General features: G+C 43.1%; 1 protein-coding gene across 4 annotated transcripts in view; it reads right to left on the bottom strand.

The window, feature by feature from the left end:
- Nucleotides 1-12843, bottom strand: part of Rfc1 (replication factor C subunit 1) — a 66413-nt gene that overhangs the window by 8611 nt on the left and 44959 nt on the right. For 2 of the 4 annotated variants that reach the window (XM_075943415.1, XM_075943416.1), the window contains exons 12-21: nucleotides 9592-9696; nucleotides 6405-6804; nucleotides 5718-5830; nucleotides 4777-4891; nucleotides 3048-3139; nucleotides 2767-2904; nucleotides 1871-1966; nucleotides 1480-1578; nucleotides 233-387; nucleotides 15-132 (exon numbers count right to left, since the gene is read on the bottom strand). In XM_075943415.1, the coding sequence (XP_075799530.1) occupies nucleotides 15-132; nucleotides 233-387; nucleotides 1480-1578; nucleotides 1871-1966; nucleotides 2767-2904; nucleotides 3048-3139; nucleotides 4777-4891; nucleotides 5718-5830; nucleotides 6405-6804; nucleotides 9592-9696 (1431 nt within the window). The remainder of the gene's footprint in view (nucleotides 1-14; nucleotides 133-232; nucleotides 388-1479; nucleotides 1579-1870; nucleotides 1967-2766; nucleotides 2905-3047; nucleotides 3140-4776; nucleotides 4892-5717; nucleotides 5831-6404; nucleotides 6805-9591; nucleotides 9697-12843) is intronic. The other 2 variants (XM_075943417.1, XM_075943418.1) reach the window with 1 other exon arrangement.

Genomic DNA, 12843 nt, shown 5'->3' with positions numbered 1-12843 from the left:
GGCCCCACGCTTACCTGTGTGGGCAGAAGACTCCAGTTCTGCTTACTCCGGATCTGGCTGTCCACTAAGTCACCGTCACATATGCTGTCTGCCGCCCGGCTTAAAAGCATCAAGTGCTTTTTCATGTCACCCCTGCAGAGAAGAGCCAGTCTGGGTTACAGCACCTCCACCCCAGCCGTTCTGCACAAGCACTAGAAGATCCTGATCCTACCCCCGTGTCCTCAGTGCTTACCCTGCAGCCACAGGCTTTACATGGACATAGTTCTCCTGAACAAAGAGGGGGGCTATGGAATAGTCATGGAAAAAGAGATCCGATTTGTCCACCAGTGACATGTGTGCAGTCTCCTCTCCAGCTGCAAACACCTTCCGGGCAACATCAAATGGGCCCTGCCAAGAAGGGGCACAAAATGACTGAATGACCAAAACCTAATACTGGTAAAGAGATGAGCAACAGGAACCTTCACTGCCTGCTGAGGAGATAGCACAGCACTTTGGGGGTCCCAAATGAACAGCTTAAGGCACCTTTATCAATATCTGGAAGTACTAAGATGTCCTTCAGTAATAAAATGGGTAAATAAACTAATACACGTCTAGGCCTTGGACTATTACTACTCAACGATTTTAATAAAAAAATACCAGCTAGGAATGTTGGGATCTATCTGTAATCCCAGCACTTGGGAGTTGAAGGTCAGCCTCAGCTGCACACTGTCTAGAAGCCAGCCCAACTGAGCACAGGCCACACAATCTCAAAAGACCAAATACAAGGACAGGGAAAGGAAAGAACAGTTGGTCAGTCCATTAGAAGACAGGACAGAGCCTTAAATGTATACAAATGTACTCTATGTGTGAAAGGAGCCAATCTCCAAAGGCTACATGCTATATGATTCTCACTATATAATACTCTGGAAAAGGCAAAACTATGGAGATGGAAGAGACTGGTGGTTATGAGCCAGGCGGTGGTGGTGCACACCCTTAATCCCAGCACTCAAGAGGCAGAGGAAGGCAGATCCCTGTGATTTTGATGCCAGCCTGGTCTACAAAGTTAAATTCCAGGACAGCCAAGGCTACATAGAGAAAACCTGTCCTGAAAGGGAGGAGGGAAAAAACCCTTATGGCTCTAATTATAATTTCTGACTAATAAAACAGAGCACAGAGGCAACCGATAGAGACCCCTAGCTGTGGAGTTAAACTAAACCGTCTGAAATACACAATTCCCAGCAGTAAAAACCTTACAGGCCATGAATGCATGCAGAAGGTATGCTGATGAAGCATGGGTCTCACTTAAAACATCCCTTTCTCAGAATCTGCAACGGACAAGGACTATGCCTGAGGAAAAGCTCACTGTCCCACTGTCTACAGGTCTGACAAGTCCTTGGGCTCCACAGGTCCAACACAGGAGTGCATTATGTCTACAGAGCTAGTACACGCAGAACAAGAAACATTTCAACCTCATAACTAAGAAATGGGAACACATTTTACCAGTTTGATGTCCTTCTTGGCCCTCTGAGAATCAGTCTTGGCTTGGTCATACGTTAGTGCCTTACTCTGTGCACACCACATACTCATGTTATGTAAAACCTACAAGAAACAAATAAGGCAATGTCAGGAGGAGAAAGGGTGACTGTTTGAAGAATGAGGGGGCAAAGGAATTAACCACTGTCAAGAGCTGGAGAGATAGCTCAGCAGTTAAGAGCATATGGTAGCTCACAGCCATCTGTAATTCCAGGGCCAAGCATTCTAATGCCCGCTTCTGGCCTCTGCCAATACTAGGCACACAAGTAGCGCACTTACATGCAGACAAAACGCCCATACACACAAAACAATAAAATTACAAGAGTAACATCTCACACATAATATATACCTAACTCACCTGTCTGACATCTTGATTCGCTCCCAAAATTATTTCATTCATGGCTGGAGGGGGGATCTTCAAACCCTCTTTAAATGCAATAGACAGCATCGCGCTCTGAAATTGACAAGGACATCGTCACTGGCCTTTTTAACTCACAGCATCTAAGATTCTATTAAAATACTTGTGAGATACCTTTGAAAACTGACCCAAGTTTTCATTTAGCAATCATTGCATCTTGGATAAACTTCACTGGCTACAATATTGATGCTGCCTAAAGTTGAAATCAACCTTTATGTAAAGATGATAATGACATTTAAAAAGAAACTCTGAACCAGTGTGCTGGCTAGTGTTATGTAAACCCAACACAAGCTATAATCATCTGAGACGAGCAAAGGGGATTGAGAAAACACCTCCATAAGATCCAGCTGTAAGGCATTTTCTTAATTAGTGATCGATGGGGGAGGGCCCAGTCCACTGTGAGTGGTGCCATCCCTGGTCTCTACACCAGCTCCTGCATCGAGGAAGGTTCCTGCTTTGTGTGAGTTCCTGTCTTGACTTCCTTCTATGGTACAGTGATGTGAAAATGTAAGCAAAAAAAAAAAAAAAAAAAACCTTTCCTCCCCAAGTTGTTTTTGGTCACCGTGTTCATCACAGCAATAGGAACCCTAAGGCAGTTAGCAAGATCGCTCAGTGGGTAAAGGCACTTCCCATCACACCTGAAGCCTGAGACTGATCCCTAGACCCTACATGGTACAAGGAGAGAACGGCCACCCAAAGGATGCCCTCTGACCTCCACATGTATACCCTACTGTACATGCATGAGCTCACATGTGTGTGCACATAGACACACAGAGACATACACCAAATAAATGTGGGGTTTTTTTTCATTTTTTTTTTAATTACAATCATCATACCTTAATCTGTTCAACCCGAGGTCTTTGGAAACGAAGATCAAAACAATAATGAACCAAAGAGCGAATTTTGGGATGATTTCTATCATTGCACATACAAATGATAGGAATTTTAGTATGCTTTATCAGGCCTATGAGTTCCTAAAAGGCAAATTGGGAACATAAAAATCATTAATTTAATACTATTTAATATATTTTAGTATTTTTTAAAAAGCCCTCAAATGCTATAACCCATATTTCTTAATCTAAAAACCAACAGTAAAAGAAAGATACAATGCTGTCACCTGAATGCCACCCCTGTCCTCAGTGCCTGCCATGCCATCCACCTCATCCATGATGAGAGCATGCTTCGAGCTCACTGAAGGGGCTGCTCCGCCTGGCCAAGGGTGAGACAGGACAAGACACAGGAACACTGTTCAAACTGCTATTCTGCAGAAAGTTCTAAACATATTTTAAATTTCAAAAGCTGCAAGTGTTAAACCATGAGAAGAAATTCTCCCAACCCTTCCACAGTCCCAGTTTCTCTTCCCAGCAGCTCCCTTACAATGTGTACCTTGTAGTTCTTCACTTAATAATTTGTGGTCATTGATCCATTCCCCCTCCCATCCATCCATCCATCCATCCCACTTCCTTTTTCTTAAGATGTACTTATTTCCAGGCAGTCGTGGCACACACCTTTCATTCCAGCATTTGGGAGGCAGAGGCAGGTGGATCTCTGTGAGTAGGCCAATCTCATCTACAGAGCAAGTTCCAGGACAGCCAAGGCTACACAAAGAAACCCTGTCTCAAAAACAAAAATCTAATAATAAAAAGATTTATTTATTTTATGTATATGGGTATTTTGTATGCATACATGTCTGCATACCAGAAAAGGGAATGTTCAACCTCAAGAACATTTCCTTTTTAATGTAATTTAATATTCTACTTTATAAATGTATAATAATTTAGTTTATTAATGAAATCTAGATACTTCCAAACTTTTGCTATGTCATACTTATATTTAAATATCCCCATATGTACATATGTGTCTTATGTGTGTCTGTGTCTATAGTGTGTGTGTTTATGCCACTGTGCACATATTAAAGTATAACGACAGCTAAATTCCAGGAACTGGAATTTAGAAATTGAGTATGATTTAAACTTAAAGAAAATGCCAAAATCCCAGCACTCGGGAGGCAGAGGCAGGCGGATCTCTGTGAGTTCGAGACCAGCCTGGTCTACAGAGCTAGTTCCAGGACAGGCTCCAAAGCCCCGGAGAAACTCTGTCTCGAAAAAAACAAAAAAAACAAAAAACAAAAAAAAAAGAAAAGAAAAGAAAATGCCAGATTGCTTATGAGTTGTGTTAATACTTCCACTAGTCATATACAAAAAGTAACATGGAGAGATAGCTGTCAGTACAGAGCACTGCAAACACAAGACCTGAGTTCAAACCCTATAATATACAAAAAAACTCTTGGGTATGGTGATGCACACGTCACACACACACAAACAGAAAAAGACTGTGAGAGAAAGGACTTTTTCTGAGCAACTTTCAACAAGTAATTTCCAGCATTAAAAATACCAAGGTTCCAAATAAAATGCAAAAAAAACAAAGTTCTGAGTAATTCTCCACAGGCATGTGGAGCCTTACTAATACATCTTCACTAGTCACAACCTGAATACCATCTAGCTCAAAATGGGCCCCTCATTCTTCAAGGCTTTTTGAACAAATACATCCTTTTACTGGTAGATTACAGAATGCCCCAATCAACCACAGGCCTTACAAAGGCCTTTTGACCTCACATATATCACACTGTATTTTTCATTTATTTTCCATACTCCTTTATGGGATTCACCTGCCAATGTGTGAAATCACATACAAAGTGCAAACTGTGTTACTATGCACACATTTTCTCACATTCAGAGCCCCTGAGACTTAACGAGGGTGTGGCCACCGCTCAGGACAGCCCAGGATGCCCACACACTACAGAACACTGAGACACAGCCACAGACGCAGTTCAAAAGGACACTTACTTGTATAAAAGCCTTTGATGCTGGTGTTGTTCAATGACTCAGCAACAACTGCTTTCAAACTGTTCTTACTCCGAGTATCACTTGCATTTAATTCCACGTAACTGTAGCCCAATTCCTAGTAAAAATATAGGAAATTGTTACTATCACAGTGCAAATGACCCTCGGGGGGGGGGGGTCATAATTAAGGAACACAGAGTTTCTAAATCACATAAAAAACACAAGTAAAAATATTAAATATGATACAAATAAACAAATTTAATATTCTTCATAGTTTATAGAGATTCTTAAAACACCATACAGACATACAACACACACAGAAGTTTGCTCTTAAAACCACAGCTGGTAAGCTAGGTACAGTGGCTCACCCCTGGTTATCAGACCATCTGCCACAGCAGCACAGTGTCAAATAACCCTTTACTTAATAATGGCCCTAAAGAACAAGAGTGGGAATGCAAGGAGGGCACCAGGGCACAGACACAGAAGGTCAGACGAATGCTAGAAAAGGGGCACAGAGGAAAGCATGGTACACACAGGGTTCTATACTGCCTGCAGCTACGGCATCTACTGGGGGCTTAGGAACACATCCTCCACCTTTAAGGGGAAATAGATGTATAACAATAGCCAATAGAATTATAGGTTTGGGGGCAGTTGTTAGTTTTCTTTGGTTTTTCTAAAACATTCTATGTGTCCTGGAACTCACTACGTAGACCAGGCTGGCCTTGAATTTGGACTGTCCCCTGCCTCCCCAGTGCTGGAATATAGATAGGCACGCACCTCCACGCCCAGCCAGAATAGTAGTGTTTCTTAGAGGATGGAGTGACAAACATCGCTAGAGCCAAAGAACTCGCTAGGAAAATATACACACAAGGTTTACACACAGCACACATGCACACAAGAGCTATGTAATCACTGCAAGGTTTTACGTTTCCAGCCGCACCCACCTGACACACAAGAGAAGCTGTAGTAGTTTTGCCAACACCCGGAGGGCCAGACAGTAATGCTGCCTTGAAACTGGAACCATCATCTTTGCTGGAAAGTTTGCCAAATTTTGCTGCTAGAGGAAAATAAGTTCCAGAGCATGAACGTGCACCATCTAGCGGACTCTAGGACACAGGCAGTTCATGAACTGCCCAAGAGCATCCCAAAGCACAGAGGGACAGGGCAGACCTCCCCACTACTGAAGCACATCACACACGTAACTGAGCTTTAGGCCGCTGTGCCAATGCATACCTCAGCTTCATGCCTTTCCCTCATGGGCCCTGAGCACTCTCCACGGTCTCTCACAGGCCTTCAGATCTTGGGACTGGTCATTCTTTTTGCCCAGTATCATACACCTAGCTATCTACTTGAGCTCCAAGTCTCCTCCAGAGAGCTCACATCCTCTTTCCTGACCACACCAGCATCCCCAGAGCTCCCTGTACTTACCCTACAGTAGTACTTGGCACATGCATTTAATAACTGGCTCTCCGGGAGCTCCACCAGAGCCTAGTACTGCACTTGGGCTCTGAACAGGTTCTCAATAAATACTTGCTGACAGATAAATGGACCAACCGTGAGCCTTTTGCCCATGTGTGCAACTGAGCCTTACATGCGACAGACACACATAAAATGACAAGTTGTAAAATCACCGTGTTTCTTCTCTTCGGGAGAACTCTTATGCCAGTTTCTGAGCCAGCGCAGCAGTTTGTGGGCACAGCTCTGGTCACCTTGCTGTCCAATTATGTGCTTGAGCGAGGTGGGCTTGTACTTGTCCACCCACAGCAGGCTCTCCACTTTGTCCCCGCCGCTGTCCTCAGCCAGACCCTGAGCCCTGCTGTTGCCAGACGTCTCCTTGACCTTGTGCTCCGTGAAGTCCAGGCCCCTCTGAAACACATCTGCTTCCTTCTTCACAGCCTTCGCCGGGCTGCACTTTTGGGGAGTCAGTTTGCTCTTTTTAGACTCTGACTCCTTCTTGGTTGGACTAATTTTTCTTTTTCCTTGGTCATTTTTTTGGGGTGTTTGCCCCAATTTGGACTTTTCTTTCTTCATCTGAAGAGGGAAGATAAAAAAAACCCTGAAATGCAGAAGCCTTCTATCCTGCTGCACATACCCCAGAGGCAAGGTGACACAGCCAAGTGAGTTACTGCACCTAGGCTGCTCCTGTCACAATGGACTATGCAGTGCGCAGTCACCACTTCCCACACTTCATAAACATCACAGCAAGCCAAGAATGTAGTGGTCATTTTTAAAATGGAAAGATGGGGCCATGGGGTAAACAACAACTGCTTGTTTTAAAGTTTCTTGACTACATAAAGCTAATGTTTCCTCAAAAACTTGTATATACAAAGTCAGAGCAGCACTGTACTGGATGGTACACACACATTACATCCATAAGATAAAAGAACCCAAATATCCACTGCAGAACGTAGCATAAACAAAAAATTACTGCGATCCACACAATGGGACATTATTCAATCATAAAAGGGACTGAATAGTAATACATACTACAACTTGGTATGCTGTGAAGCCATTACAAAAAGTGAAAAGGCTAGCCGGGCGATGGTGGCGCACGCCTTTAATCCCAGCACTCGGGAGGCAGAGGCAGGCGGATCTCTGTGAGTTCGAGACCAGCCTGGTCTACAGAGCTAGTTCCAGGACAGGCTCCAAAGCCACAGAGAAACCCTGTCTCGAAAAACCAAAAAAAAAAAAAAAAAAAAAAAAAGTGAAAAGGCTAAAAACAAAAGGCCACATATGATATGATTTTACTTATATTAAATGTCCAAATTAGGGAAATCCATAAAACAAAGAACAGTATAGTGACCGCCAGACAGAGGGTATAAAAAGCAACCATGAGTAAGTAGAGAATTTATTTTTGGAGGCAATGACACAGTGTTTGGAATCAGATGCAGTAACTGGGCTAACAAGATGGCTCAGTGGGTTAAAAGGTGCTTGCCACCAAGCTTAAAGTCCCAAGTTCAATCCTCAGAAGCTACATTGTGAGAGAACCAACTCAAGCAAGTTATCCTCTGACCTTCACATGCATGCCATGTGCCCAAACACATAAAATACATACAATCAAAAATAAATAAATGTATTTTTTAGTTAGATAGTGATGATCACTGCACTGGTATGAATTATGCTTTTAAAAGGTGACTTTTAAGGAATGTAAGTAATATTTTAATTTCTAAAACAGTTAAATGTCTTCCAGTAATGCTAGACCTTATGAATGACCATTTAATGTAGTGACATTTAATTTGTATTTCAATAAATAAAGCTCGCCCGAGGATCAGAAAAGTAAAACAGCCACACTGGCCACCCTTATAGACCAGGCAGCACTGGCACACACCTCTAATCCCAGTAGCCACACTAGATTGCCACGGCGGTAGTGGTGCACGCCCTTAATCACAGAACTAGAGAGGACTATAAAACAGAAGGAGACAGCTCTCAGTCTCATTCTGAGGATTCCTGGAGGCAGGGTCACCATTTTCGGACTGAGGTTGAGGTAAGAGCCAGTGGCTGGCTGCTTTGCTTTTCTGATCTTCAGGTTGAACCCCAATATCTGTCTATGAGTTTTTATCAATTTAAGGGAAAACATTTCTGGAGATTCAAGGTGACTGTCCACTTATAGAAAAGAAAGTCATCAGTTACAAAATAGGAAATCATTCCACTCATGGAGAAGACCGGCAGACACTATCTCAACCAAGTAACCAAGACATATCAATATCATGAACATGAGACACACCAAAAAAGAACACAGTATCACCCTGCATTATTCTTGCCAAACTGGGCAGCACAATCTACCCTTGGGTGGAGGAGGCTGAGACAGCACAAGCCAATGGAGTCTAGGATCCTGGAGCAGAGAGAGGGCAACAGGAACAGTGTGCAGTTGGCCATGAAACAGCAACATTTACTCCCTACTGTTGGCAACTGGGACTTTTCTCCTGGAATAAACTGGTCACACTGGTGACGGTCCTGGGTCCCGCAGTGACTGGCAGGTGGAGAGCAGAACGAGTGTGAGAGCACGAGGAGATGCGAACACACAACGGCAGGGTTCAGACGCAGTGGCAGCTTGTGTGTCCCCCTCCCCCGCCTACTCTACTGTTAAAAACCAATAGAGACTAGTTTCTGTCATAATGGAAAACTCCTAATAGAGTTTTCACTAAAGACGCTGATAAACTCCTCTTTAAAAAACAAAGAACAGAAAACAAAACCTTCAGGCAGTAACATTTATAATAAAGTCAATACAAGAATACAAAATATGAACTGAGGACATAGCTCAGCAGTTAAAAGCACTTACTTTTCGTGCAGGACCTGAGTTCAGTTCCCAGAACCCATGTCAGGTAGCTCACAACTGCCCATAACTCTATTTCCAGGGAAAGATGTCCTCTTCTGGCCTCTGTAAGCACTGCATCCATGTGCGTGTGTACACACACACAAAAAATTTTAACGGTATGGTCAGGTGTGGTGGCATGTGCCTTTAATCCCAGCATTCCGAAGGCAGAGGCATGTGGATCTCTATGAGTCTGAGGTCAGCCTGGTCTACATATCTTGCTCCTTACCAACCAAGACTAAGTAAATTGCTTCAATCTTTTAAAAAATATATGGAAAATAAGTATGAGTAGATATGTTACACAGAACACACTGTTTGCTACCTTCCCTCTCTCTTCCCCTGAGAGACATCCTGAGACACAATCTTCCAGAGCAAGAGGAAGTAAGGTGAATTCACTTGTGGTACAGAGGCGTTTGATCTAGCTAACAATACTGTCTATTATGCATCTCCATCAAACAGGAGATTTATATGCCAACCTCATTAAAACAGGTTTGTCTTATACACACCTCAGCTTCAGCAGCTATTTCATACTTGGATTTCTTGCCTGGCATAGTTCGAATCAGATCCAACAGACCATCTTCATCAAGGATTTTTGTTCCCAGAGCTGCTGCCTGTTGATTAAAATACAAGTCATCAGAACTCCATCCAAATCACTTTTCTGTAGAGGAAAACTTATTTTAAGGCCTACTGGTAGATGAAGAGCCATATTGCAAATATGAATAACACTAGAATTTAATTATTTTTAAGATTTTATTTTATGTCTATGAGTGTTTTGCTCATCTGTGTGTCTCTGTACATGAATGTGCCTAGTAACCAAGAAGATCTAAAGTTGGCTTTGGATTCCCTGGAACAAAAAAAAAAAATCACCAGTTATCACTATGGATGAAATCCAGTACTCTAGTATGGATACATGAGTCATGAGAGAGGTTACAAAGCTCTGTTTTTCTAGTTTTAATTCTGTGTGGAGGCCCAAAACTATGAGCCTATTGCCGCCGAGTCTGATAGAGAGTTTGGAGGTTGCTCACAATGGTTGACAAGTGCAGCTGCACGTCCTGACTCAGGATGTGGTTACTGGGATCTTTTGACATAAGAAGGCTCACACAAGGCCGGGCGGTGGTGGCGCACGCCTTTAATCCCAGCACTCGGGAGGCAGAGGCAGGCGGATCTCTGTGAGTTCGAGACCAGCCTGGTCTACAAGAGCTAGTTCCAGGACAGGCTCCAAAACCACAGAGAAACCCTGTCTCGAAAAACCAAAAAAAAAACAAAAACAAAAACAAAGAAGGCTCACACAAGTAGATCCACTCCACCCTGACAGATAGTCAGGACATGCAAGAGTACTTCTGCTCCTTCTTTTATAATACAAGGTTACCTGGGGAATGGCTGCCTTCAGGATGTTTGGTCTAGGGTAGCTTCACTGTCTAAGCAACACAATGCTAATGATTTGATGCCTCAAAGTGTTAAACCAATTAACTGTTCGAGTTGTCCTTTGTATCGTGTTAAAGAAGTCTTTTGTTGCTTTCTTGACCTTTTGTACTGGAGTATAAAATGTATATGATGTGGGAGTGTCATATATCGATCTGTTGATTTCACTGGTTAAGCAATAAAGAAACTGCTTGGCCCTCATAGGTTAAAACATAGGTGGGTGGAGTTAACAGAACAGAATGCTGGGAGGAAGAGGAAGTGAGCTCAGACTCGACAGCTCTGCTCTCTGGAGCAGAGACACCAGGCTCCCCGCTCCCAGGCGGACACACACGATGAAGCTCCAACCCAGGATGGACGTAGGCTAGAATCTCCCTGGTAAGCCACCTCGTGGGCTACACAGATTACTAGAAATGGGCTAAATTAATATGTGAGAATTAGCCTAGAAGAGGCTAGATAGAAATGGGCCAAGCAGTGTTTAAAAGAATACAGTTTCCGTGTAATTATTTCGGGTAAAGCTAGCCGTGCGGGTGGCCGGGTGCCGGGGACGCAGCCCCGCAGCTCCGTATTACTACAGAATGTATAGAGAATTAAACACTGATGATTTCGGTATTCACTGGGAACGCCCTCACGGTACTACTCTATGGTTTCGGTTTTATACTATTTTTCATATGTCTTCATATTCTTTACTATATTTCTAATCCCCATGCCCCTACCCTGGCAAGAGTGTTTTTGTCCAGGCTGCCCTCCGACAATTCTGTTACTTCTTCGATTTTTCTGTTTGTTTGGGGAGTACGTGTGATAAAGAACATTAAAAATATAACTGACAGTGAAAGTACAAAATCCAATGTGAAGCTGCACGGTTCCAGACTGGTTATTATAACTATATGCAAGTTCCTCTGAGATATACAGATGGAGAGTCTTTGAGTCTGGCTAATGTTACTACCTAATGTTTATTTGCAAATTCTTTACATACAGTTTTAATTTTTAAAAAATACCATTAAAACTGTGTGACAGTAGTGTATGCCTTTAATCCCCGCACTCAGGAGACAGAGGCAGGTGGAGCTCTGTGAATTCTAGGCCAGCCTGGTCTAAAGAACTAGTTCCAGAACAGCTAGGGCTGTTGCACAAAGAAATCCAGTCTTGAAAAAAAACAAAACAAAAACAAAAAAACAAAGCTACACAGAGAAACCCTGTCCCAGGAAAAAAACGAAAAACAACAAAACAAACAAATAAAAACCTAACATTAAAAAGGAAAAAATAGGGTGTGGGGTGTAATTCACTAGCTATGTGTACTAGGTGCACCAGCAAAAGGACCTGAGTTCAAACACCCAGTACCTACATAAAAAGCTGGGTGTGGCTGCATATGTACCTATAACTGCGACTGTGCAAGACAAAGACAAAGGTGGGTTCATGGGCACCAATGTAGCCCCAGGTTCAATAAGACTATCTCAAAAGAATAAGGTGGAGAATAACAAAAAAATATCTTAACATCTCTGGCCACCACACACGTGCGCACATTCATGGGTGTGTGTGTGTGTGCATGTGCACAAACACACACATGATTGAAAGGCAAGAGGATACAGACTTTAAGGCCAGCTTGAACTATGAGGCAAGAACCTGTCAAAAAATATAGACAGGGGGCTGGAGAGATGGCTCAGAGGGTAAGAGCACTGGCTGCTCTTCCAGAGGTCCTGAGTTCAATTCCCAGCAACCACATGGTGGCTCACAACCATCTGTGATGAGGTCTGGTGCCCTCTTCTGGCCTGCAGACATATACACAGACAGAATATTGTATACATAATAAATATTTTGAGAGAGAGAGAGAGAAAGGGAGAGGGAGGAAAGGAAAGGAAGAGGAGAAGGTTTGCCACAGCACCACATTCCTATAATACCAGTACTCAGGGTTCAGAGGCAGGAGGGCCAAGAGTTTAAAACCAGCTTCAGCAATACAGCAAGATCCTTTTTATTCCAAGAAACCAAGGGGTAGAGTACCTTTCCAGCATGTACAACGGCCTTGATTCAATGTCTAGTATCATCAAATCAATAAATAAACACATTCCCTAAGCCTGGTCTCTTAGTTACAAGTCCAGTTGTGAGAAAACACTTAACCAAAGCAACTTAGGGAACTCTCTTACAGTTTCACAGCACAGTCACTGAGGAAAGGGGGTGAGGAACTCAAAACAGGGCAGGAACCTCAAGGCAGGAACTATGGAAAGGACCGTGAAAGTGCTACTTACTGGCTTGTCTCTCAGCTTGCTCAATCTGTTTTCTTATAGCACCCAGGACCAACACCCCAGGGGTGACACCATTCCCAGTGAACTAGGCCCTCCCACATC

The sequence above is a fragment of the Microtus pennsylvanicus genome, chromosome 12, assembly GCF_037038515.1.
Source record: "Microtus pennsylvanicus isolate mMicPen1 chromosome 12, mMicPen1.hap1, whole genome shotgun sequence".
NCBI classification, from domain to species: Eukaryota; Metazoa; Chordata; class Mammalia; order Rodentia; family Cricetidae; genus Microtus; species Microtus pennsylvanicus.
This window is presented reverse-complemented; position numbering and strand designations above follow the sequence as displayed.